General features: G+C 38.7%; 1 protein-coding gene across 3 annotated transcripts in view; it reads left to right on the top strand.

Annotated features, from left to right (window-relative positions):
- CEMIP2 (cell migration inducing hyaluronidase 2) overlaps positions 1 to 26,987 on the top strand; it is a 54,112-nt gene that overhangs the window by 13,373 nt on the left and 13,752 nt on the right. For 2 of the 3 annotated variants that reach the window (XM_051642689.1, XM_051642687.1), the window contains exons 2-14: positions 993 to 1,329; positions 8,096 to 8,236; positions 8,739 to 9,294; positions 11,825 to 11,994; positions 12,141 to 12,329; positions 15,028 to 15,197; positions 17,710 to 17,919; positions 18,334 to 18,539; positions 19,137 to 19,206; positions 21,888 to 22,016; positions 23,772 to 23,860; positions 26,001 to 26,132; positions 26,632 to 26,667. In XM_051642689.1, coding sequence (XP_051498649.1) covers positions 1,005 to 1,329; positions 8,096 to 8,236; positions 8,739 to 9,294; positions 11,825 to 11,994; positions 12,141 to 12,329; positions 15,028 to 15,197; positions 17,710 to 17,919; positions 18,334 to 18,539; positions 19,137 to 19,206; positions 21,888 to 22,016; positions 23,772 to 23,860; positions 26,001 to 26,132; positions 26,632 to 26,667 — 2,423 coding nt within the window. In that variant the 5' untranslated portion in view covers positions 993 to 1,004. The remainder of the gene's footprint in view (positions 1 to 992; positions 1,330 to 8,095; positions 8,237 to 8,738; positions 9,295 to 11,824; positions 11,995 to 12,140; positions 12,330 to 15,027; positions 15,198 to 17,709; positions 17,920 to 18,333; positions 18,540 to 19,136; positions 19,207 to 21,887; positions 22,017 to 23,771; positions 23,861 to 26,000; positions 26,133 to 26,631; positions 26,668 to 26,987) is intronic. The other variant, XM_051642690.1, reaches the window with a different exon arrangement.

Here is a 26,987-nt window from a genome sequence, read left to right on the forward strand (position 1 = left end):
GGCCTGAGAAAACAGTCAAATGCCATTTTGCATCTCTTAAAGCAAACCAGAAGAGTGTGGTAAGTTAGAACTGCTGCCAAGGATGGGCTGAGCAGTGGTGGTTTTGGTAGGCTTTCCTCACTAGTTGCTTCAGAAAAACATAGAAACAATACCAGTAACTGAAATGGAAGTATTACTCCCTTCTGGGTAATAGGTACAGACATCTGAAGCAGCTATGTTGCTTCCAGGCTTCTCAACAGCTAGAAAAAAAACACATGAGGTTTGCTGAGCAAGCTGCAAGTAACTTTCTTATAGGACTGTTCCTGATGCACCTTTACTAGCAACCGCATCCCACTGTGAGTAAATTAAGCATTTGCAGGCTCTGTATGCCTCAGCTAATTAGAATTGTTGACTAAATTGCATTAGCATGAATATAAATAAAATTGTTTGGTATTTCACATATTGCATTTAAGTTATTTTTACTGTTGCCAGTGTGAAAGAAAGGCTTGTCTCTCTCAGCATCTTCTCCATAAAGGAAGACAACGAGAAGTTTGTTCAGCTTCTGCGTGCAGAAGAAATACATTTAGGCGTTCTTTGTATAAGTGTGGGGATTAAGGGGCTGCTAGCTTTCTTCTTGTTCAGCCTGTTTCTTAATTTCACAGTACAAGTTAACTGTAAAAACACTGTGCGAAAAATACCTGGTGAAACTATGAAGAAATGGTCTGTGCTGTACTGCATTCCCATACCAGATGCTTTTGAAATTTTGATGAAGATATAGATGCACTGTTGTTTCAAGTTGTTAGAGCATGGCAAATGACCGGTAGCAGCTGAGTGACTGATAACTTTGTAAGTAGCTACAGTTTCAGTGGCTGTTCTTTTTAAGCAAGCATGTGGCCTAAAATTGCTTTTTTTGTTGTTGTTGTTTTGTTTTTTTTCTTTTATGTATTGTACTCTGTATTCTGAAACCCTGTCTCTTATTTTTTTTCCCCTCTGTATCTGTGTGCCTGTTCCAGTGACTTTATAACATGCAAGACATTGATGCCAGGGGGAGCTCCCCTGCTTTCCTCCGGCCTCAGAATGGGAGCGGTCACAGGTCTTCGGGGTATGTCCCAGGGAGAATTGCTCCTCTCCGCCCCCCGCCGCCTTCGCAGAGCCATGCTGCAGCCGAATTTACCTCTGCAAGACAAGAAGCCCGGACAAGACTCCCATCCTTACCAGTGTATCAGCATCACCGCCAAGCAGAAGCCGCTAGGCATAAAAATACTCTCATTTGCTTTGCCATTTCTAGCCTTTCACTTTTTGTTGCACTGGGGATAATTTTGGGAATAGCTTCAAAATATGCTCCAGATGGTAAGTTCTTTTGCAAACAGAATCATCCTATAAGTTATGGTCCTTGTGAACACAATGCAATAATTCAGCATCAGGATTAGTTTTATCTTAAATAAATCTTAAGTGCAAAAATAGGATGCTTACTGCAACTATAAGATAGAGGGAAGCAGTGTTTGGAGGTGAAGATCAGCTTCTTTATCTGTTACCAGTGTAATTTTTATGTGTTTTTACTGTAAATTATTTTATCAGCTTACATGAAGCAAAAAGGCGTAGCAGTAAATAAACACTACTGTTGAGGGGGAAAGAAGTACTAGTGTTATGTAAGAGGAATTTTTTTTGTGTTCAGAAGCAGCTGTCTGATATGTTCACAAATTGCAGACAAAACAAAATCCCATCTGTTTAAGCAGTAGTTAAGGAAGGTAGTAAAAGTGCTAGTGTAAAACCATTTTAAAATCTGCCTGAATTTACACCAACAGTGTGTGTTTGCTTTCTTCCTGCACAAATTGGACAGTGACCTTTTTGATCTAGTAGCCTTGATTTTTTTTTTTATTATTATTTTTTTTTTTGGCTCATCTGAGAAAACTGGCCACCTTTCATGGAATTTGGAAAACCTCAAAAATGTGTCAGTGGTTATAAAATATGAACAGATGATGTGATTAACTGCTGATCACTAAGTATACATCCCTTTAGCTGAATACTGCTAAGAGTTGCTATGAGGTGCACTTGCTAAAGTTTGGTGGTGGAGTTTGGAGCATGGGTTTTGTTGCGTTGTTTTTTTATAAAGGTAGAAGTCGGGTTTCTAAAAACTACACAGGGTTTTGAAGTGAAACTGTTAACTAGTGTAACCCAACAGACTTAGACTCACAGAATCACAGAATGGTTTGGGTTGGAAGGGACCTTAAAGATCATCTAGATCTAACCTTCTGCCATGGGCACCATCCACAAGACTAGGTCGCTCCAAGCCCCATCGAGCTTGCCCTTCAACACTTCCAGGGATGTGGCATCCAGAGCTTCTCTGGACAACCTGGGCCAATGTCTCACCACCTTCAGAGCAAAGAATTTCTTCCTAACGTCTGACCTAAATCTTTCAGCTTGAAACCATTACCCCTTGTCCTTTCACTACATGGCCTTGTAAAAAGTCCTTCCCCAGCTTTCCTGTAGTCCCTTCAGGTACTGGAAGGTGCTCAGAGGTCACCTTAGAGCCTTCTCCAGGCTCAACAACCCCAGCTCTCACAGCCCATCTCCATAGCAGAGGTGCTCCAGCCCTCTGAGCATGTTTGTCATCTCCTCTGGATTCCCTCTAACAGTTCCATGTCCTCCTTAACTGGACACAGAAAGTATCTATACTGTTGTTGGGTTTTTATTCTTGTTTATTTGGTCTTTTAAAATTAGGCCATAAACAACTGAAAAAAACCCTCCTAATGAACCAACTAGAAGGGACCTTAATGACAAAGGTGTAGATGTAGGGGAATGGGAGAAAAGGGCTCAATGAACGTTGAAACTGCTGGTTGCCAGTGGTGGATTGAGTGAGCCCAGACTGGTGGATGGGCCTCCTGGCCAACGGTGGACCTGGAGGCTGGTCTGGTGGTGTGATGCTGACTGGATGCTCCTGTGCAGGGGTTGGTGAGGAGTCTTGGAGAGGACTCCTGGCACTGTGGTGTCGGAGGAACTGTGCTGGAGGTGGGTCCACCTCCATACATTCTTCTTTGTCTTTGGCTGGGTACACCTCAGTAGGTTTTTTTTTTCTATTCTGCTGTATTGACTTCCGTGGTCTTCTCTTGGTCTTGAGGTGGGTCACCTCCATAGGCTCAACCCCATAAACCACATGACCCAGCCTCATCTTCCTTCATGGGCCCTTCTGTCATCTTTCCTCTCCCTTAATCACACTTTGGTGGCCACTCATCTTGCCACTGACTTTTGTCACTGGACATCTTGGCATCCAGGTGCCTTAAAGTATAAAAAGTGCTTCCTCAGTTTCTTGCAGGGCCCCTTCAGGTACTGGATGTCTACTGTAAAGTCTCCCTGGAGCCTTCCGTTATCCAGAAGAATTTCTTTAAATTCTCCAGTTTTACAGATACACCGGGTTTTAAAACCCAGTAGAATAGTTTTATGCTATGCCATAACAAAAAATGAATTTCACTTTATAATTGAGTAGATTCACTCATGAGGAAAAAAAAAAAGTGTCAAAATTTCAGAACAGAAAAGTAGGCAAAAAAATCTTCCAAAACCCAACAAGTCAAAAATGAAGCTACAAGAGATGGAGCTGAGAGGCCACACTGGATTCCTAATACTGGTTTAATAGCTTTGTTCCACTTTAATCTATTCCTGCTAAACTAGCAGGAAACTCTGAAGACAAACTCTCCTTTTATGGCTTCGCATCATGCCAACATATCAATACCAAGAGTTGGGAACTTTAAGTATCACATTTTTTTCAGTATCTCAGGATAAGCTGTTCCTTGAGGCCATTTCATTAGTCAACTCTTTAGGGAATGAAAAATCATGAACCAAAAAGGTCATGAGCCAAGATCAAATGGCTAAGTTTTATATTTTTATGACCCCCCTCAGATGTTTTGCCAGAACTGCAGTTCCTTTGCAGAAGGTGCTTTATGCAAAACATTCACATGGAATTAGAAGGCAGAACAAGTGCCTATTAATAAAAAATAAATTGCGTTGTTTATAAGGTGCTTGACTCCCTAGCCCATGGATGAAAACACAGAATATGCCATCTGTATTTATGTGCTCCTCTGGGCTTCTTCTGCAGTCATCCCATTTTCAGTAATAAAACAAGCAGTTCTATAAATGCTGCATCAGGTATCAATCTTGCTAAGTAGAGGCTTTTACTAATCTGAAAAATAATTTTGTATACTTCATTCTTCTGCCAATGGTTCTTCAATGGCTTTTGGCATAATAACTTAGAAGATTTGGTTTCCAAAGTCGATACAACACAGGCTGAACAAATAAGATAAAAAAATGAAAATTTTAGAGGACAGTAGAAAATGAACGCATGCATTTAATAAGAGCACTCTTGGTGGTGGCTTGCCAAGGTCTATTCTAGTTGCACAGTTTTAACAATTATAAAGCAAACAAAAAACCTATGGGCGTAGTAACTGGAAAGTTTTTGCTGTCTTGTGATCCAGATCACTGGTAAAAGAGGTGCATATGTGCAGTAAGTACTTTGTTCACAGCCAAGTTCAAGGGAAGGATGAAGGCTGACTTAGCCAGTTGACTCTGAGAAGGCCTCAGGAGGGGGGAAAAAAACCTTTCTGCTTTGATACCGAGACTAACTTTTTAGTTAATTAAAAATACAGATTTTTGTGATGGTTTTAGTAGAAGTGGGGTGTTACTGTGTGCTGTAGGATACATAAAATAATATTCCCATTAGGTTTTAAAAGCTGATAATGTGAAGGAGATGTTTTGTGGGGTTTTTTAAGTGTTTTTTGAATGGTTTTGCTTCATCCACAGTAGCTTATTCCAGACTCATTGAGTTGTGTGGATTTTTTGCACTGAACAATTGGCCAGCAGGTGTGGATAGGTCACCAGGGATATCAAGGATGTTGCAGGAATAGTTGCTGTGGTTTAGGAGATGGGCTTTTTTTCTCTACAGTTATGACTTACATAAGGGCTAAGGAGTAACCCAAGGTCATGACTGCTTTTTTTAATGTCCCACTGCTTGTCCATAGAAGTCCAGGCCAATTTTCAGCATTCATTGTTGCATTGTCTTTCTGAAGTTTCCCTGCATTAGCCTTTAAAAAAAAAATAAATCCCAAAACAAACATACACCCATAGAAACTCCTCCAGGCACCAAGGAAAGGCTGGCTCAAATTTCAGTATTGTTGCAGCAGCTCCCCAAAAGTTTCCCAACAAGTTGAAATGTTAATAGACTCAGCTCCTACCTAGCACATGGAGCCAATGGCATTAGTTCCAGCTAGAAGTGTTCTTCTTTAGGGCTAATTGGAAATCCATCTTGTCAGTACTTTTAATAGCTGTTCACAAGGTGTTGGGAGGGGATGTGAGACTTTGTAGTAATTGCATGTAAATCCTATACCTCTGGCATACCTTCCCCAAAGATAAAATGATACTTGTTTGTTTTTCTCTTTCTGCCTATCAGCTGATTTCTTGTTTCCTCCTTGCTTTTATCTTCCTGTCATAATCTTTTTTTCTAAGGAGTCCTGAATCCTGGAGATCAGGGAGAGTACTGGAAATGCAGTTTCCTTCCCTGTTTCCAGGGGCTTGTGCTGCAAGGTCAGGATGACAAGCTGGGAAGGTTTTCAGGGAAATTCTGCTTGGCCTTTGGAGCTCTTGGCTGGAGCTTGTCCAGGGTAAACAGGATCCTCAGAAAATTTAGCTGCCAAACTCTGATAAACTTCTGCTGAGCATAATATAACACTGATAACTTTTTCCCCTGAGGACTTAAAAACACCGGACTTGGTGGCTATGCAGGCAGAAAGCAACTATTACACTACATCTTGAGAACTGTTTCCTGCCTCTGCTTCTGCCAAATTTCATGTTCTTGCTCCAGCACATGGAAAGTTATAGATTTATTTTTTTTTTTGCCATAGTGGTGAGGGGTTTTGTGGCTTTTTGTGGTTTTTTTTCTTTACTCCACCATCTGCAAAAATATCACTTAAATCTCCCCCCAACTCTATCAGAAGCTACTAAACTTGAAGGAGGGCTGACCCAATTTCCCATAAATACTCGGAAGCAGAGACTTGACCTGAAACATTTTCAACCTGAGTGGTTAAATCTGGCAAGGCCATAACTACTTAACATTTTCTGGTCTATTCTTCTATTTTCATTTAACCTTAACTGTAGAGGCAATGACTGTGGTCTGTAAAAGCTGATCAGTAATTTTGAAGGTAACATATGTTAAAGTACTAAATATTTGGTGTTTCCCTACACCGTGCTGCAATTGCTAAGGGAGAATTTTGAATAGCTTTTTGCTGTCCTCATCTAATCTGCTTGCCAAAAAGTTGGTATGCTGTGCTTCAGAAGCATGCTTGCATTACATGATTGCCTATTTCTGATGATGATGGCTTCCTTGCTGGATTGTAATGTATTGTAGATTTATTTTTTTTTCTTTCCCGTTACTATGCTATACTTTTTCTTTCTGAGAAAAAAATGCAGTTACTAGATTACTAGATCTTCTTTTTCATGAATCATGCAAAACAGAAATAATTGGGTTGCTGACTCATGGTTTCCTCATATTGCCCTTTGCTGCCAGCCAGGAAATGCGTATTTCTTCACAATGCTTGTGTGTATGGTGTCTGGGGAAAGGGGTTTAGTGACTCTGCCTGAGTCAGGCAGTAGACTTGCATTTATCCAGGGAGTGCTTAACAGTCTTCCTGATAAAAAATGCTTCTTGCTTTTTGGCTTTTCCTTGTGTTGAATTTACTTTTCTAAATGTTGTCTTCCTAGGATCCTCCCCCAGGATTTTATTTTGCTTTTATTTTTATATTAGTGCTTTGATGCCTTTTTCCCTTATGCAGTTCTGGAAATTTTTCCCCACTGGTAGTCAAATCTTGGTTTATGTGGATTTCCTGAGTTGGAAAGGATTTGAAATGTGGAGAGTAAAACCAAAGTAAAAACATTTCTGTCAGCAAAACTAAGGCTGGCTTGTGTTAAACTTGTGGCTAGGTTTTGCTTTCTTTAGATTTTGCAAGCATAGGCTATTGCTAATAGCCTTTTGCCCTTAAAAGTTGCATGGCAGATGCGTGGGCGTTTTTCTCCAGAAGGTAAAATGTGAAAAGACTATTATGACTGTTATTCTCAGCTAGGCTGCTAACTTGTTTATTTTGGCATCTTTTTTGTTTATCATTTGCTTTGGAAAAATATTTTCAGTCTAACTTTTTTTTTTGTAAGAAGTTCTAAGGAATATACTTCCTGTATCTGTTGTATGTCTGTTCTGCTGTGCTGCTCAGCTGTTTAATATGCTAAAGACGTGTGTGTTGCAAGTACTACACTGCTGTAACTTCTTCAGAAATCACACAGCCTTGTCACTTCTTGCTGCTGCTTCTCCTTTTGTGGCCTTGTAGTATGGTGTTACTGCCTGTGTAGTGCCAGACCTCCAGCAGGGTTTCAGCAAGGATTGCATGTATGTTTACACTTGCGTGCATTGTAGCCTGATATTTAATCTGACTTCTTATGGAGCACAAACTAGGAGTTTAGACCCAAGTGTCATGTCTCTCAGGAAACTGCTCTAACCAGTAACATCTTATACTAAATACACTAATGATGTCTTGTCCCTCTTTATCCCTTACCTGCAAACCTACACTGAAATAAGTGACTTGGATGCTTAGAAGCAAAAAGGTATCAGCTTTTCTCACTCAAGGAGAGATACTGAAGGAGATTAAATATTTAGATGCTTTTCAAACATGTTAGTTGGCCTAGGTAGCTGGCCTAGTATTTCCACTGCTCAGTGTGACTGGTGTGAACCTGACTGCTGCCTGCTTACCTCCTCTCACCTACTGCAGGTGATGTAGAAGATTGTTTAAAAATTGGATGGGGTTCAAAAGATCCTGTTGTCAACAGTGTATGTTGACAGTTCCATCTGAGGTCATCGGTAGTATAAGAATGCCTCCCTAGCCTCAAGGGTTCAGCCACCTTTCAGGTATCCTTTTGGCTGCTTGAAAACAAACAGTAGCATGCATGACTGCAGTATCATAACCACAGAAGTGGGTGGGAATCCTCTGTGGGTGACTGACTGCCTTGCTTATGTTCATCCTAGTGCTGCCTTGATTGATGGGATCACACTTGTGTTTTACAAGCTGACTTTCACGTTATATTACAGAGAATTGTCCTGATCAGAATCCTCGTCTTAAAAACTGGAGCCCTGGAAAAGATCCTGAAAAGAGAATTGTTATCAAAAAAGGGGATTTGTTTCGTCTGAACTCAGATGCTACAGTACACTCCATAGTTATACAGGATGGAGGTATGAAGTGGCAAGATGAGCATCATGCTTTAGTTTATTCTATAGTTTTTACTTCTGTGATTACATGAAAAATGTGTTATAATTTAATATTGTAGCTTATTGACCAGTTCTCCTGCTTTTACTTTTCGGCCTCATATGAGGCCATTAATAACATTAAAAAGATTAATGTATCTGGTAGAGTCTTTCCAGTGGAGCATTGATGGGATTTTCTATAGGCAACAGTGAAACCAGACTTGTGTAGTAGCCTTCCTTGTACGAGGTCTGATTGTCTTTTGATGTTAACTCTGATGTTAGTAATTCTGCCAGAATGTGAGAAAATATTAGGAATAAATCAAGAAATTTCTTAGAATGATAAATCACAATTGGTAGGAGTTACTTTCCTAGACATTCTTAAACGTATGGAAAATAAGTCTAAAATTTTTCTGCTGTTCTTACTGTAGAACTTGGTTCTTTGAGTCTACCTGAATTTTGCTTTGACCTACAGAAATATTTTTTCCTTTAGGTTTACTTGTTTTCGGTGATGATAAAGAAGGTTCTAAAAATATTACCTTGAGAACTCGATTTATCCTGATAAAGGATGGTGGAATGCTTCATGTTGGAGCAGAGAAATGCCGCTATAAATCCAAAGCAACTATTATTTTGTATGGGAAGTCAAACGAAGGTGCTGATGTGCCAGAATTTGGCAAAAAATTTATTGGTGTGGGCCCTGAAGGTACACTGGAGTTGCATGGGCACCAGAAGTTATCATGGACTCTTCTATCAAAGACTATTAATTTCTCAGGGCTAGCCTATTATACATTTAAAAAGAATTTTTCCCGAGGACTAAATGTGAGAGTGATTGATCAGGACACAGCAGAAATTTTGGAAGCGCTGAAGTTTGATACTCATGAATTTTCAGAAGACAGCTTGAAGCTCCAGAACTTACTGAAAAATGGAAGTCTTGGTCGCATTGTTGCTATTGCTGTAGGAGATTCAGCTGCTAAAAATCTACTGGAGGAAACCAGAGTGACTATTCAAAATCTTCTGGGAAGTAAGTTTGTCAGAGGATTGAGTTACAGGTAAATAATTGATTTTCCCTTTTGTGCTGAGTAAGGATTAGATACAGATTCCGATGCCTTGTACATAGTGCTGCAGTAGTAGTATTCAATGTCCAGTATTTTGTAGTATAGATACTAATAGCTACAGATATCTGTGTGACACACTTTATTACTTAGTCATTCCTCTCTTCCACTGTTCTTTACAGAAATTGAAACTTGAGTGCAGCAAGGAATTCTTTCTCTCTCAAACACACATGTAGAAAACATTAGGTGAAGCTTTTAATGCATGTGACTTGATGTTTGGATGAGCAAGGAACACCAAGCTAGAAGCTTAATACAAGGAAGGGATGCTAATCCTGTATATGGAACAGTGTCTTATCCATACCTGTGCACTATTGAAATGAACGTACATCACCACTCCACTAATTCTGCAAGAGAACCAATCTGTAAAATTATTTTGTTATTGAAGTACACTTGTAAGGTATTTCTGTATCTTGTGACCATTCTTTTGAATTTGTCAGGGTTTGGATGATGAGACAGTAGAAGAGGTATAATAGGAATTACTAAAGCAGGAAACTTAAACTGCTGTGCTGTTCATTTAGTTGTTGCAAATGACTTTTTGCAGCACATGTACTGATCTTGGCTTAGTGCTGCACAGGGTTAGCAATACAAGTGAAAGGGGGACCAAGTCTCCTAACTTACTGTCAGTGTGTTCTTCAGCTTCCATGAAGATGGTGTTGTGTAACTTGTTTTTATTTTCCTCAAAATTGGCCAGTTAGTTTTTCCTTTCCATTCTTACCCCTCAATATCCCCCAGCATGTGGGTTCCAGTTAGTTTCCTCCCTCTGCTCTGGCAGCACCAGGCTGGGGTGTCAGTAAGGATGGCATGTTCTGACCTTGGTTCCCATCAGGAGCACCCTTGTGTTGGTGGCCATGTAAGTGTGTGTTCATGGGATGGAAGGTGCTTGCAGCACGGCCTCTTGAAGCAGTTGGGTCAGAGGTCCTGAGACCTGTTTGTCATGTGATAAGTACCCCCTGAGAAGAAGAGGGAAGCTGTCTGGCCATTGTTAGGTCTCTGTGCAGCCAGTCCTCACCTGGCTCAGAGGTGTGGGTTTCTGGTGTTCATCTCTGCCTGTGACCTCCACCCTGAGATGTCTGAAATGAGGAATTTCTTCAGGATGCAGCTGGGAAGAAGCAGCCTTTCTTCATTCTCTGCCAAACTGATTCTTGTCTGTTTTCATTAGTCAGTAGAGGCTCTGTAAGCTCACTGAGGAAAAGCAGGGCCATCTTGTAAAACCTGTAAAGCCAACAAAGGAGATTTTGGCATGGGGATCAATACTGCGTTATGTCCCTCTCCCCTTTTGCCTCTTCCTGCAAAACAGCATGCATTAAAGGATCTTGATACTTAGTTTAAATGTTGGTATGTGAAACTTTCAGCTTGTTTGCTGCTGCTACTGAAAAGCTGACTGTGTATGTACTATTCCTATAAACAAGCTTACACTAAACATTTTAATTTGGCCTTTTATTCCAAATTGGTAAGAACATCATGAGGGGGACTGAATAAAGGCAGCTGGATTGAAGGTGGATTTAATATCTGTCTTTGAATCCACCATTAGCAACAGACAGCAGTCCAACTAGCTGTCACTGTTTTCATTTGGGGTGAATGATTCAACTTTAATGATGCAAAATTATTTGCCTTTTTTGGTAGATGGTCTCGACTGCTTCATCTGCACACATAATTATGGCATTACAGAGCAATAAAGGACAGCAAAATAGTCTTGTTTTTTGAACTTGGTAGCAGCTTTCTGTGGCATGCAGTATGTTTTTAATTTCCAAAAACTTGGATGCCTTGAACAAAGCTGTAGGAAGAGGAAGTACACCCAGTACAGTTTCCTGCTCTACCCTGGTGCTCAGCCAAGTAGGTGTCCAGCTGAGGGAAAAGCCAGTGAGGGAGAAAAGCAAAAATCCTTGGTCTCAGCCTTCAGAAATGTTGGTAATCCCTTGTGCAAAGCTTGTGTACTGGAACCCAGCTCCTTTCTGGGTCTGAGCTGTATCTGTCCCTTCTGGCCTGATGCATGCACAGTCTCCTGGGATTCCTGGCTACCACTCTGGGCCACCACTTGCTGCAGTGCCATGACATTAGTGGGCTGCAGCAGGAACATCAACACTGGCTCCTGGTTTTCCTGTGACCCAGTAAGTCTGTTTGGGAGTAGGATTGTATATCGCTTCTGTCACTCAGCTTGTGCAAGTTTTTTTTGGAAAAAGTGTATCTTGTTGGTTGTACTAAAAATGTATCTGAAAGTCTTCCCCATTAAGAGCTCTGGTATTGGTCAACTTTTATATGAGACATCCAGTTATTTGAAACCGTTTTCCTTTGCAGTGAGGTCTGCCTGTTTTTCTTTTGTATTCTGAACTTGCATTTTAAAACTGATTCGGAAGAGCCGACAAAAGGATTATTTATGAGTTCTATGCTCCTTGTCTAGTCCTTTACCTGTTTATGAAGGATTTGTTAAGGACTTTTATATGTAAACATCTACTTTTGTTTTTCACAGGCAAGCCTGGGCTTTTGTTGGTGTCATAGGTGGTGGAAATTCTTCCTGTAATGAATCAGTGAGAAACTATGAAAATCACAGCACTGGTGGGAAAGCTCTTGCTCAGAAAGAGTTTTTCACAGTGGAAGGTCAGAAGTTTGTTGTGAGAGCTTACAGCGAATGGAATGATGGTAGGAAAGCATTCTGTTAAAACCTGCAGTTGGGGAAGAAGTAAAAAAGTACTGTCTGTGCTTTTGTTTTTCGCTAGAACTGTTGGTTGCAGTTTAAGTTTGAGTGCTGCTGTAAGTTTTTTTGGGTTGTTTTGTTTTTTAATTAGGTGTCCCGATTTCAGGCTTCCAGGTGGAAGCTGTAGGTGGAGTGATACTGAATCTTCTGGATGATGTTAGTAGTTGGGAGCCTGGAGACCGGATTGTGGTGGCAAGCACAGACTATTCAATGTATCAAACAGAGGAATTCACCCTCCTTCCCTGCCCAGAGTGTACCAAGCATCAAGTCAAAGTCAAAGGTAGGAGAGCAGTCACCACTTCAATATTTGTGTGAAGTATGTGTTCGTGGTAGTACACCCCAGGTGGTCCTTTTCGGAAGGAGCCATAAAGAACAGTGTGTTCACCTATCTCTGCTATACAGCTTTGTTGCTGTATACAAGAATGTGCACTTCTTGTTACAGAAATGCTCTGTGTAGTGTCAGGTCTGCCTCACAGCTTACCATACTAACATTTCTTTCTCCTTTCTTCTCAGGTTCATTGAATGCTTTAGCATTCTTCCAAAAGCATTATTATGCTGGTTTTCCTTTCTTGGCTTTTGGTCTTTTCACTAGTTCTCTTCCTATGTGTTTGAGCGGCTATTGTGGTCATTACCATTTCCTTTGCCTCTAGGCACTGTAATTTTTGTTTCTGTTACTAAAAACTCAGAAAGGGAAGAAAAAAAAGAAATACTAAAACAGTCTTTGAGCCTATCTTTTTTGTTTGTTTGTTTTTTAATCTCAGTTCCCTTTTGACACCCCACTAGCAAAAATGGTTATGAAGTAAGTGGCACTTCCAAGCCTCTGGTCACACAGGATATCCCTTTGTAGTTGCAATCTGTTTTTCCTTTGGGTGTGATGCGCACAAAATGGCCTTGCAAGTTGTTGACTGTTTCCTTTTTTATTATCTGAGTCATTCTGCCTGACTTCATAAGAGGCTCTCCTGGGGCTGGCTGCCCCGCTTTGCTGGTGTCTGTGTTTTCCTTCTGACGTGCTGTGCCAGTGCCCTCCTCCCTGGTGGTCCACCATCCTCAGGTCGTGAGCTTCCTCTCTCGCTCGATTCCTTCTGGTGGGCTGCAGCGTCAGCTGGCAGCACAAACGAGCCTGTGCTATTTTGCAGTGATGATCTGCAGGAACCAAGTGGTGCTCTTCAGGATCTGGTTGATTTGTCCCATTCATCTCTGTAACAGTGTGAATTCCTCTTCTTCAAACCGCTCTCCTCTTTCTCTGTTCTCACTTTTCTGTGAATACCTTCAAACTTTCCCCATGTCATAAGGAGCTGCCAGTTTTTATATGTCCACTTTGCAGAGCAGTTTACATCCCACAACATCTGTTAGCATGAGTCAGGTATGTTTTACTGCATTGTGAAGCCCCAGAGATGGAAAAAGCATATCTAAGTTCAAGTTACTATATATCCAAGAGCCACCAGGGTGCATAAAGACCCGACTTAGTGCCATTGAGGATGACACTTCCTGGGCTTTGTTATTAAGTGTCTCACGTTGTGTGGTGTTCACTGAGCACAGTATTTTAAAGAGAAAGCTTAACTTTGGAGGTTGCAGTACAAAGTTAAAGGTTTTTGTCACCACTGAACATGCGAACTCTGTTTCATCTCGAAAAATACATACCCATCTGATCTATGTGTAGATATTTAAAAGCCGTTACAGAAGACGTACTGGCCCATCTCGGATGTTTTTGCAACCCTGATATCAAGTTTCCTTTGTTGTGGGAACAGATACTGTTTAAAAAAAATCCCCAAACCACCCTATGTATTTGTTTTGCAAAGGATGTATTTTTTTGTGGAATTGCAATTTTATTTTAGTTTTTTAAAGTTTTTAGTTATTTTGTCCCCTTTGTATTAGGAAAGCTATGAAGTACTGTCTTGTTGGAGGCCTATTTGCTTTCTTAGCTTGATTTATGTATGCTAGTCAAATAGAGGGACAAACCATAGGTAAGCCTTCAAGGAGTGTAATGCAGTTCCATTTACAGGAGTCTATTATATTTTAAAATCCTGAACAGCAGGTATAGAACTAATACCACTCTTTTATTCTGCTTCATGTTGTGGTAATGACCAGTTTTGGCTTGTATCCTTTTGTAAGGTTTGACGGGATAGTGACAGTTTATATTCAAGGAATCAACAGATGAAAAAAAAAAAAGTAACCCAAGGAGAGAAATATATTATTAAAAAATAAACACATAGATACATTTTTTAGGTTTACAGGACCAAATAATTTTCTCAGTTTATGCAGACAAGATACTTATTGTTTCTTTCAAAGAACAGTGTAATACTAGAGTATCTCTTTTCCCCCTAATTTTAGTTTGTGTCCTCAGAATAGCTACCTAGGAAACAGCAAATTTAGTTAGGAAAAGCCAATCCTTGTTTCTTTCAGAAAGGGAAATACAATAAGGTGTATTGGTCTGGAGATGTTTTGGCCTCATTTTCAGTTCTTAGCTTTTCTTCAGAACAGATTAAAGAGCCAATGTTTTTTTTCCTAAAAAGCGTATCTTCATCTATGTTTCAGTAAAAGTTTTCTAAATATGTTGGATTAATTTAAACTTTGCTTTTTCTTCATTCTGTTCACAAACTATTGGATCGAAATTAAGATGCACTTGCAAATAAATGTATTTGTTCAGGATTGGTTGTCTTATTAAAATGTAAAATATATAGACAGCAGTTTGTTTTGGGAGAAAGTATGGAGTAGCACGCTTGATTTGTCATCCTGCAAGGTGCTTGATTGCAGTCTGGAAAGGGGGAATTTACTTGGTGTTAGCTGGGTTAGTGTTTGTCCTTAACAATTATTTGCTTTTTGTGTGCCTCAGCACAAGAAAACCTAAAGGAGAACAGCATGTGAAGGTATCAGAATGTATGGGGTTTGTTGTTACAGTTAGCCTGCTTACATAAAATAAATTGGTTTTGGCTTTAATCAGTGATAACTGTCTTCTTTTTTCCCCCTCAAAACTGTAGAAAATCCTCAGTTTCCTCATGTAGGAGAAGTTATTGATGGAGTGGACATGAGGGCAGAAGTCGGAGTACTTACAAGGAACATCCTAATCAAGGGAGAGACAGAAAATACCTGCTATCATGACAAGGAATGTCAGTTCTTCAATTATGATACATTTGGTGGACATATTAAGGTCTGAAAATCATTTAAATAAGTTTTCTGTCATGGAAAGGCATACTGTAAAGGGATACTGAGGACAAAAAGAGTAATGCAAAACTTGGAAGGATTTTAAGTCTTAGAGAACACCATTTTATACAGTTGCTTTACACAGAAATGTCTTCATTCTCAGCTTTCCTAAAATTATATTTAACTTACCAAGACTTAGTTTGCAGAATTGGAAGAAGGGATATTAATGCATGAAATGTTTTGGATGTATCCAGCATCTGTTGCAACATCTTATGGCAGGGTTTAAACCCTGCAAGTGACATCCATGCATGTGCATCCTGTAATATTACAGAGTAAAGTTTAAGCTCCCTTTTCTCTGTCCTTCACCTTTTCCCTGCCTTTCTCCCTCCCCGGATGATCAGCATTAAATCCTACGGATCTGCCTTATCTGAGATTGGGCACTAGAGAGGCATGGAAATGAAAGAAACTGAGATGGACCGTGGTGGTTTTTTATTTTATTTTTTTTTTAAGTGAAAGTACTGAATTAAAATAAAGGAAATGGCTTCTAATTTCTTGTATTACTGTGAGCATAAGGAAAGCTGAGGGAAAGCAGTATTGTAGAAACTAACATTTAAACTTGTATTCACTTATGTTTTTAGATTAAAGGATTGAGCAGCATTATATCAGCTCTTCACTGATGCTGAAGAAGTCTGAGGCCTTGTATTTTAAATGCAAACGTTTTTGTGCTCATTATGTGCTGGTCACAGTTGAAATCTCTAATGTATTTGGATGCAGATGTTAATTTTAGAGTGGAGGACATAATGGTGGGAAAGAAAATATGCCCTGTCCCTCCTGTGGGGCAACTTTTGTTTCGTGGAAGAGAAGTAGGTGGGGTCAATGCACTCCTTTGTGTTTAAGATAATATAATGAAAGAAGAGAATTACAAGGTATGCATCTTGCAAGCCTGACCTTGATTGCCACAAAAGAGAAAATACAGCAGACCTCTCAGATGTCTGGAAGATAGAACAGAAAACAAACATTTGAATCATCAAAGTAGTTAAACTGTCCCCAGGAGGCTGTTCAGAGCAGCTGAGTGTCTGCTGGCAAACCTAGATTTCAGCACTAAAAGCATTTTCATCTTACTGTAATCTTGTGTGCTCAAGCAGAGGGAGCGTAGGCACTAGCAAACGCTAATGGCCTCAAGGGCTTTGTTCGTCCTGGATTTTTTGCTGGTTACTGTGACAGTAGCATAAAGGAGGCTTAAGTGGCAGAAGAGGATGAGCCTTAGTTTGTAGTTTTACGACTGCATTAGTACTTCAAATTTTAAGACTGGAGATGTCAGGAATGCCTGTTTTTGACCACCCCTCTGTGTTTTAGGCATACAAATCTTAGGAGTCAAATTAGATGAGGGGAATAAAAAAACTCTCTATTATTAGCTTCCCTAGAGGCCACAGTACGTATGAAAATGCTTATTTTGATAAATTCCCAGTACAAGTAAGTTGATGAGGTAACCAAAAAGATTTTTTTTTCGACTTCGCTCCTTGCTGTTTGACTGTTACTTGGTTTCTGGTTTTGTAGCAGGTTAGGTTGAAGAGAATACTTCTCATTTCCTGTGTTCCTGCTACATTGGTTTTATGTATTGGGCAGCATTGCTGTGGTGTTACTTGATTCTGAAGACAATTTCGTATCTCTGTAATAAAGAAGTTCATCCGGAGTGTCTGTGCAGTTTTGGTTTCCCATTGCAACAATGTGTTGCACTGGGATGTGTCCAGTGAAGGTGGTATGTGGGAATATGTGATGATGAGTGATGAGAAGCTGAGAGAGCAAGGCTTGTTTGGTGTGGTGAAGATGGAGAGGAGGGATAGGATTGCTGCCTTCAGGCACTGGGGAGAGTTCAGAGAGGCTAGAGCGATTTTTCAAGGTGCACGGTTGTAGGACAAAAGACAATGGGACCAACATTCAACAAGATGAATTCTGCTTAGATACCAGGAAAAATGAGAGGGAAGAACCAGTTGATGTGTATGGCTGAAGGTATTAACCTGGTAGTGTGCTAAGAAGCTATCTTTAAGGTGGCCCTGTGCTGGTGGTTGGACTGGGTATCTTAACAGGTTCCTTTAAATCTATATTAGGCTTAGTTGAATAAAATCACAATGTCCCAGCTGGGCTATGCTGGTACAGCTTCAGTATAGACAAGTCCTGATGTGGGTGACTTCTGTTTATTTGGACAGGTAGTGAAGGAATATTTAACACGCCAGCTGGTAAAGACCAAACAGTAAAGTATGCGAAGGTGTCTGGTGAAAATTGTTCTGTTTTAGCCACATGGAAATTTAGGTTTTACAGTTAATTATGAAAGATACTGTTTTGTAAAGCAGGGTATAGAGCAAGACAGTAACGATGGTTCTAACTTTTATTGTGTTGGCCTGTGGTAACCATGTATGTCTAACTTCTGTACATCTGATATAGACGATGTATTAACTTAAATTTCCATTAGTTATAAAGCAAATAGTTGATTACTCATTCTGGACTTCTTATGTTTTCAGATTTTGAAGAATTTTACAGCTGTTCATCTCTCCTACGTGGAATTGAAGCAAATGGGTCAGCAGCAGATTGGAAGTTACCCTGTTCACTTTCACCTTTGTGGGGATGTGGATGAAAAAGGAGGTTATTTTTTTAAGACGTACTTGGAAGGTCTTTCCATTCATCACTGTTTTTCCAGATGTGTGACTGTTCATGCAACTAATGGCTTGCTGGTAGGTGCAAGGAGAGTAAAACATGACATGTTGAAATAAATATTTTAAAGAGCATTTAGAGCAAAAATAATCTGCTCCCTTCTTCAAGTTTAATGCTCAACAATGTTTTGGGGGGTTTTTTGTTTGTTGTTTTTTTTTTAATTGCAGTGAATAAATGGACAAGTGCAAGCAGTAACTTAACTTTTAACAGATCTCACCATTCTGTTTTCTCAGATTCTTCCAGGCAGCTAAGCTCTCCAGACACAGTGGTGTGTTTGTAAGGGATAAATAAAACTGTATTCTTGAATCATCTGAACTGTTGATACTGAAGCTTCACTCTGCAGCTGTGCCAAGATAGTAAAACTAAATGGTACTTGTCAAATAAATCTCAGTAAATGCTATGCCTGCTGACATAATGAACTTGTATTTCGGCAGATAAAGGACACCATTGGCTATGACACACTAGGTCACTGTTTCTTCATAGAAGATGGCATTGAGCAGAGGAATACTTTGTTTCACAACCTTGGGCTAGTCACGAAACCAGGCACTCTTCTTCCTACAGATAGAAACAGCAGCATGTGTATTGGTATTAGGGATAAAGTGTATGGAAGTTACATCCCAGTGCCAGCCACAGACTGCATGTGAGTATTTCATGGTGAAAAAGTAAAACCAAGCTAGCTGCAGCAATTAAAGTGCTGATGATCTCTTTACAATATACAGATGGAAACATTTTTATGTATAATTTAATGAATGCAAGTGCCTTAAATGTATTCACATAGTAGTGGTATTTAAAAAAAAAATTTAAAATGTCATTTAATCTTTATTCAAGAGGAAAAATAAGTTGGTTTGTAGGAAGATTGTTATTTCTTGCTATACTTTTAAAATAAACTTTTAAGCCCACATCTTCTGTGTGAAGGCATTTACTTTCTCAAGTTGACAGTGCTAGTTTTTCTGCTTATTTCTCAGTCTCTTGTAGAAGTTTATTAAATAGTTTATCATTGCACAGACTATCTGAACAACATGAAATAAAATATTGTGCAATGAACCAAAAACATAAGTATTTTTTACTTGGAAATGTGGGGGAGAGAGGATGTGATTTGCAGTTCATACGTGAAGCAGTGACTTCAGACATCAGTTTAGCTTTTTTTTATGTTCTTGTTATGAAATCGAGATATTTCTGTTATGAAATGGAGCTAGACCTTTTTCATAATAACTCTTTTTTAAAAATAATATTCTAGGGCAGTTTCGACATTCTGGATTTCTCATCCCAACAATCATCTTATAAATAATGCTGCAGCAGGTTCCCAGGTGAGGTTTATGGATGTAATTCAACACAAGCTATTCATGCCACTGGTATTTGTAAAACCTCTTAACGTTTGCACTGCCAAAAATAAATATTTTTTTCTTTTTTATATATTAATACATTCTGTTTACATTTGCCAGCATATTTGCACTAAAAGCGCAGCATCTAGGTATGCATTATGAGATGCCAAAAATCTTAGTTCTGGCTGGAAACAGAGGAGATCTCCTCCTCTGTAGATAATAGACCTGACAGTAGCATCAATGTGTGCATATAGAAATAAATCCCTTTATTTCAAATGAACTAGTGCATTTAATATTTAAGCTTCTGTATTTTCTGTAGGTTGTCATGAGCTTACTCTAGGACTGCTCTGCAAGATTTATCTTCATAGCTGTAGTCACTGGAATGAAAAATTACTACAAAAAATGTTGATTGTGTAAGAAACACAAAAAACTGACTGTTACTGTCAGTTGTTAGTAATTTGTTTCCCAGCAGTGACTGCTGATATGTTTTTTTACTTGTGAACTGTATATTCATGGAAATATCATCACAGCTGCTTGCAAAGTAAAGCTGAACTTGTTGGTATATGTTGAGGAGGGAGCTGGAATCTGCTCTACTTCTACACTGGATGAGAGGCTGAGATGTGCATGGTTTTGAGTGCGCTATTCTGAAGACATCAGTGGGAATGGAAAACAGGAAAGATTTTTATTGTGAAAACTTCAGTGCTGGAAGTGGCATATGAGTGTGTGTCAGTGTATTCTTAGGGACAGAATATGTAACACACTGATACTAATAGGACAGAATTGAAAATATTTAAATGAGTTTAAGTATCTAGAGTATTGTAAAAATTGAGAAATTTTTTTTCTACTTTTTGTGTGGTCTGGCTTGCCTTTTTTTTTTCTTCCAAACTTTTCTAGTTGATTCTCTACCACTAGGAAGAATCTGGACACACTTAACAAATCCAGCTGGTTCTTCTCTTCCCAGTGCAATGTCTTTCCATTTTACCTGCTTTTCCTTTATCTTGTTCTAGCATTGATGGCTAAGTTAAAGGAAACCGCTTCCTTGTTTTGCGTCTTAAAACCTACAAGGTCTTTTTCTGCCTCTGTAGTGTATCCCAGTAAATGTCACTTCCTTTTGTTACTAGAATGTGCGTGGTCAGAGTAAGCATTTGTGTGTGTTACGGACTTTTGCCACTCTGAGATACCTGATGTGTAAATGCATCAGTAGAAACTGACTGCAGCTTATTCTGTGTCAGAATACTTCAGCTGTGTTGGTACAGACCCTACGCTGTAGAGTCCTGGTGTAGACTATAGCAATTCACAAGCAAGTAAAATAATTCCGTTGTCCCTCCCCTGCTCCTTCATTGCACAATGAAGCCTATTGTATCAGCAGTAGATATTTCTTTTGTTTGAGCTGTATATGGGGTTGATGGACCTCTTTCATTTTTCTGAATGCTTGAGTGCTTAAGGAGCTTTTAAGTGTATTAAACTTTTTTTCCAAGCAATGTTTTGGATAAAAATTGCTTGCGTCTGCCAAGCACAGAGCTGTACTTAATTATATGTGAAGTAAGAATTTGGTATTTCGTTATTAATGGAACATCTACGTTAGCTTTGGAATTGTTAATCACCAGAAATGTCAAAGTGTGTCATCATTACAGATGGGAACATGTTACTGAGAAGCAGAATTTCCAGGACTATTTGGAAAAATGAGTATATTCTTAGAGTGTAATGCATAAAATCTTTTTAAGCAAGAGTGAATTGGCTTCATCCAGGTTTCCTGAACAGGAGGGTGATGACTATTTGTCATGCCATGGAGCACTCAGTTTGCATTGTTTCTACAGCTACTGTTTAACCCTTTAATGTGTCTTTTGCAGTGGTTTGTTTGTTTGTTTGTTTTTATCTTATAAGGGCACAGGTCATGTTGTCAGGTAAAATTTGTCATGTTTTTAGGTACCTGCTATGCAGGTGCTGTTGTGATGCTACCTATTGCGAAACCCAGATTTGGTTGAAAGGGGAGCTTTTACGGGTCTCGTCTAGCAGATAAATCCAGCTTCTTTTAAGAGCAGGAATGTTCAAGAAATGGAGAAAACGAACAATGCTTAAATTATTACTACATATTATTGGCAGAGTGTTCTGAACTGGCCAGACTTCTTGATGTGCTTTTTTCCTGACTTCCAAAAGCTCTTGTAGCTTTTTGGCTGTGTCATTCAATTCTGATGTGAACAGAGATGAAAAAACCTTAGTCAGACTGTAACAGTAAGGTGGGGATTTGAATATTTTACTGTAATTGGTATGATTTACTAGTAAAAGAAGGGAAATCAAGTGTGTGATTAAATATAACTGAAATACAAAAATTACATTAACTGACACTCTTCTGGTTTGAAATATTAGCAAATCTTAAATGTGAGGTTGTTACATGGCTTCACTGAGAAGCAGAACACTTTTTAGTGCCTATTCACTAATATATAGTCTTATTTGCAAACTTCTACTTTTATACTGGGTAGTTGTTTGGAGATTTTATTTTGAGAAATATATTCTATTGTGAACAGTTTGCTTGGGCTATGTTCTTATTCACCTACTAAGTTAAAATATTCAAGTTCAACTTAGAATCATCTTGTGATTAAATATATCAGCACTGATAATAGTATCAGACTCACTTATAAGTATCATCATTCTCTCCTTACCTGCAGGATGCTGGAATATGGTATTTGTTCCACAAGGTTCCTACAGGAGATTCTCATAGTTTAGCCATTGAAACCAAGTCAGAGCTTACACCCCTAGGAATCTTCTATAACAACAGGGTTCATTCTAATTTTAAGGTAATGTACTATTTTTAAAAAAGTTCTTTATTTGTAACTATTTGTATTAGATTTGTCTGCTTATATTTTAAGCTGATTACATGATGAATTCATGCTGTGTTTGCACTGCATGATTCTACTTAGGTATTGTAGAACAGTGTATAATCAGCATCTATGTAGTTTAATGCCACGTTTTGAGTATTCACTGTGCTTAATGTCCTCATAAGGCACAGACAACTAAAGTCAGTTAATACTTCTAATGAAACACATTTTCTCAGAAGTAGCGTTTCAGATGCTTCTCTCGTACTGATGATGTGGTTTTTCTGCTCTGAAGATAGCTGATCTTTGAAGCGTCAAAGTTTATTACAATTGTGATTATTCTAATAGCTTCCTGAAATAGCTGTGCCTTGTTTTCCTGAGTTTCTGATGTACTCACATGTTTGCACATATTGGTGCAGTCTCTGACTAGGGATTAAGCTTCCAGGTTGCCTTCAGGAGCTCAGCCATTTCTAACAGTTTTTTTTTGTTTCGGGGTTCTCAGCCTACATACAGGCATTCAGTATTGTTTTATTAATGGGATTTTAGTATCTTTTCCACATTCAGGTAAATTAAGTTTAAGTCCTTAAAATCATAATTTCATTTGGAATTTAGCTGCTCTGTATAGATGTATAAATACCATGGCATTTACAAAGCCACCTAACTTTAAATACTTATTTGTGTTTGAAGTTTACATAATAAAGTTCAGGATCACTGTTGCATTTTTTTCACCAAGTGAAACTGATGTTACTTAACTGTTGGGTGTCTGGGATACCAAGAAATTATGCACTAATGTTTATAGAAGTTGCATTAACATTGTGTTTGGGACTGTGGGGCATTTGTTTGGGTTGGAATTAAAATATAATAAATACAAAAATGCATTGTAAAGAAAAAAGTGCTTCAGCTGTATGGCTCATATTATCTTTAAACAAGGGTAGCTATTTGTGTGCTAAGATTCCACGTTAAAAGAGCGAACACCACAAGCAGATCTGAGGATCTACTCATAGAGGAGTACTCAGTTGTAATCATAATTTGGATCAGAGGTGAAAGTGGTGAAAGTGTTTGTGTATGTAGTTCAAGTTAAATAACACAAATAATTCCCTCTGTTTCCATTTTCTCAAGCAAATTATTTCATATTGGATTATTGATTTTCAAGTTGATTGCTTGGGCAAAAATCAGCTTCAGTGGTGAAGGTAATTTAAAGTGAAATACAAAGCATATTTTACAGTGGTTGTTGTTTTGGGGTGTTTTTTTGTTGTGTTTGTTTTTTTTTTTGTTGGTTTTTTTTGTTTGGTTGTTTTGTGTTTTTTTGTTTGTTTGTTTTTGGGTTTTTTTTGAGTTGTTTTTTTTTTTGCATTCTGTTTTTTTTCCCATTTGTGAGAATATTTTTAATTCACCACATGATTGCCTTCCAGATTTTCCAGAACAGCATCTGGAAGTAAGCATAAAACCTCAATAGCGAGATGTTGTGAAAGAAATCTGAAATGAACTTGAACGATTTTCCATTACTTTTGTTTGTTTGTTTGTTTTTAAATCCCAGGCCATTCCTTTCTTTTGTCCAAATTAGCATAGACAAATACAAACATTTTTGCCTTAGCCAATATGTCAGTTAAGGCCAAACTGAAGGATCTAAGAGTTTTTAATACGTGTATTGAATGCCATGTAAAGTTGAAATTTTATAAATTTAATGTTTGTCTTCAGTTTTGGATAGTATGAATTTTCTTTCCTTGCTTATTTCAGGCTGGTCTGTTCGTTGATAAGGGTGTTAAAACAACTAATGCTAGTGTTGATGATCCCAGAGAATATCTTTGTTTGGACAACAAAGCAAGGTAAAGGATGCTGTCTTTCAAATGAGTGAAAAATGCAAAGTTCTGAGACTGCTCTTACATTCACTTGAGAAAAAACGTTTTAAAAACAATATAATTATTTATAAATAGCAACCAAACAATTAACTTCATATATATCTTTTCCCTTGTTTGTTCATCTCGTCTGTGAACAACAGAGCATGGTTTGCCTTAAAGGAGTTATTGATTTCTTCAGACCCCTTGCTCAGAGTAGTTTTCAGCCTCATAGAAGACAATTTTAAACATGCCCTACTGTCATGCTTAAAGTATTTTATGAAATTGCTGCTAAAAGTAAAATCTTACTTTAAAATCTGCTCTTCTGATTTATGATTCAGTTTTAAAGAATTGTTAGAAAAAGACTTAGTGGAGCCAAATAATACATCTACTTGCCTTTCCTACTGCTGAGTGCATCCTGCTGTACCTTCTAGACTAGGACATCATAGCTTAGTGGTTACACTTCTGCTGAAGGCTATTGGCAGAGATAGTACAATCAACCACTTTTTTTTTTGTTTACAAAGTAAGAGAAAAATAATGTAAAGTCTTAAGAAAATTCCAGGTTATACTCTGCCTTGTCCGAAACTTCAAATAAAGTAGCCTGGGGTAGTGGTCAAATGACAATATTGGGTCGCTGTATCCATCAACATTTTTTTCTGACAACTGAGCATTAAAACTGAAAATACATTTCGTAAGATTATCTTTATTTCTGACTGATACGTTTTGAGCATGAGGACAGTTAAGTGATAAATGCAGAGAGAAAATTCCTGATTTTGGTGATACTCAAAACTTCATGATTTGGAAATTAACAAGCTTGAAGTTTTGACAGAAAACGTATATAACCCATTTAGTACTTGAGGATTACTCAGACTCATAACAGGTAGTCGGGAGGAATGTAGGAGGTGCAAAATGCCCTGTGAGAACCTGTAGTGAGTTGACAGGGCATCGACAGAGAATGTGAGAAACTTGGTGCATGAGATGGACTTTGTGTGTCACAACAGCCAAAGAAGTAATGAGGCACTCCGTAACTACATATTTGTACATGGAATCAAACTGGAGGGGTTTAAACCTTAATTACAACTGTCAAAAGGATTCTCCTGTTCTCCCTTCCCCCTGGGTGGGGTCAGAACAGATTCAAGTTACAGTACAGGGTAATTGAGATAAGGGGCATATATACCTTTACGTGCTCAAAGTGCATTTGTTTAATACTTCTTTAATGATTGGAAAATACCTTGAGGATCACCAAGTCCAACTGTTAACCTAACACTGCCAAGCCCACCACTAAGCCGTGTCCCTAAGCACCACATCTACATGTCTTAAATACCTCCACGATGGTGACTCAACCACTTCCCTGAGCAGCCTGTTGCCGTGCTTGACAACCCTTTCAGTGAAGAAATTTTTCATAATACCCAATCTAAACCTCCCCTGGTGTAAGGCCATTTTCTCTCATCCTGGCACTTCTAATTTGGGAGCGATACTGAGGTTGGCCTCATTACCACCTCCTCTCTTCCTCTTGTCTGGAATAGATTCCAGCCATAGCTTACTGTACAAGACCATCCTGGTAGCCATGCAGTGTATGTGAGCTGTAATAGGAAGATATCTCGGGTGTGCTCAAAGAAGAAGCACTCCTCAACATGGGAAGAGTTTGAAAGATTTGAAGAAGCAGTTAAACAAATCTTCAGCCTGTTTTTGGATAGTACAGGTCAGCCCTGTGCAATAGCCCTCTTTCCAAAGAGCTTTAGTTCCCTCTGTCAGACTTTCATGTTAATGCTGTAGTGCAAGTGGGAGGGGAGTACTTTGGAGAGAGCAAAAAGGAAAAGCAAGAGGCTAAAAGGAGGTGATGTGCAGCTAAAGAAGCTCAGGGAGATTGGAGGAAAAAGCCTGTGAGAGTTGCCGGAAAAGACAAGTTTTATGTTCCTGCTTCATTATACTGCAAAGACACTTTTCTAGAAATAACAAGCTACAGAGGCACCTGATTTTGGCTTCTGTCATTCCAAATGTGAAATAGAGTGGATTTTGTCCATCAGATGAGAATGAGTGTTTATCTTTCAGGTGCTCTTAGGCAAAGATATGATACATGTAAAACAAACAGTATTCTTATATGGAGTGTTGGGGTTTTTATTTGTCCCAGGTTTCGACCTCATCAAGATGCAGACCCAGAAAAGCCTCGAGTTGCTGCGCTGATCGACAGATTAATCGCTTTCAAAAACAATGATCATGGGGCCTGGGTCAGGGGAGGGGATATCCTCATTCAAAACTCTGGGTAGGTATCCAGAAGCAAATAGCTGCATGTTTTTAACGTGTTTTCCCTGAAGCTTTGTTTATGAAAGTACATTAGAACAGAGTTACAAGAGAAGTTTGTGGCTTACCTTGAGAAGCTTCTCAATAGCTTGAACCGCTTTCACACCTTGCCGCTACTTTAAGTGAAACTAGTTTATATGTAGTTAAATGAGAATTTGCCTTAAACAGCAAAAAACTCTGCATGATAAAAAATCTAAAAGTTGGTAAAGACCATAAATATATATGGAGGTATCTGTGGTTTCACTGAAACTCTTATGTTCCTGCTTAAAATATATAGAAAACTACTAGTTGGGGTTTTTTAACAGCAATATTTTTATATGAGTTACTAATTGTTCAGTGTTTCTAAATTCCATTAATAGAAAAATTAAGGCTTTCTTCAGTGCATAGCAGGATGTGCTCCTACAGTAGCTTATTACAGGGTAATCCAGAAAACATGACTGAAGGTTTGAACTTTCTTACAGGTTTGCAGACAATGGAATAGGTTTGACGTTTGCTAGGTAAGTACTTTGTTTATCACTTCTGAGGGTTGTTTTTTTTTGCCTAGAAGCCTTGAAAATGTACATCCATTTATTAAAATTAATAGATAACTTTCATAAGGCTATAGTTTAATTTTTGGGCCCAGTTCAGTGGTGTGAATGTTTTAAAGGGCTGTAAAATGACATAGCTGCTGAAGCTTGCACTTTAATTAAATCCATGCTTGGTTTACACCACAATTGGCTGCCCCTTCACCAGAAGGGTTATGTTTATCTAGGTATTTTTGATATTTTATGATTCCTTAGGCAGCTCCTCCTGAACAGCTGAAAGTGAGAAATGGAAA

This window comes from Apus apus, chromosome Z (assembly GCF_020740795.1).
Source record: "Apus apus isolate bApuApu2 chromosome Z, bApuApu2.pri.cur, whole genome shotgun sequence".
Taxonomy (NCBI): domain Eukaryota; kingdom Metazoa; phylum Chordata; class Aves; order Apodiformes; family Apodidae; genus Apus; species Apus apus.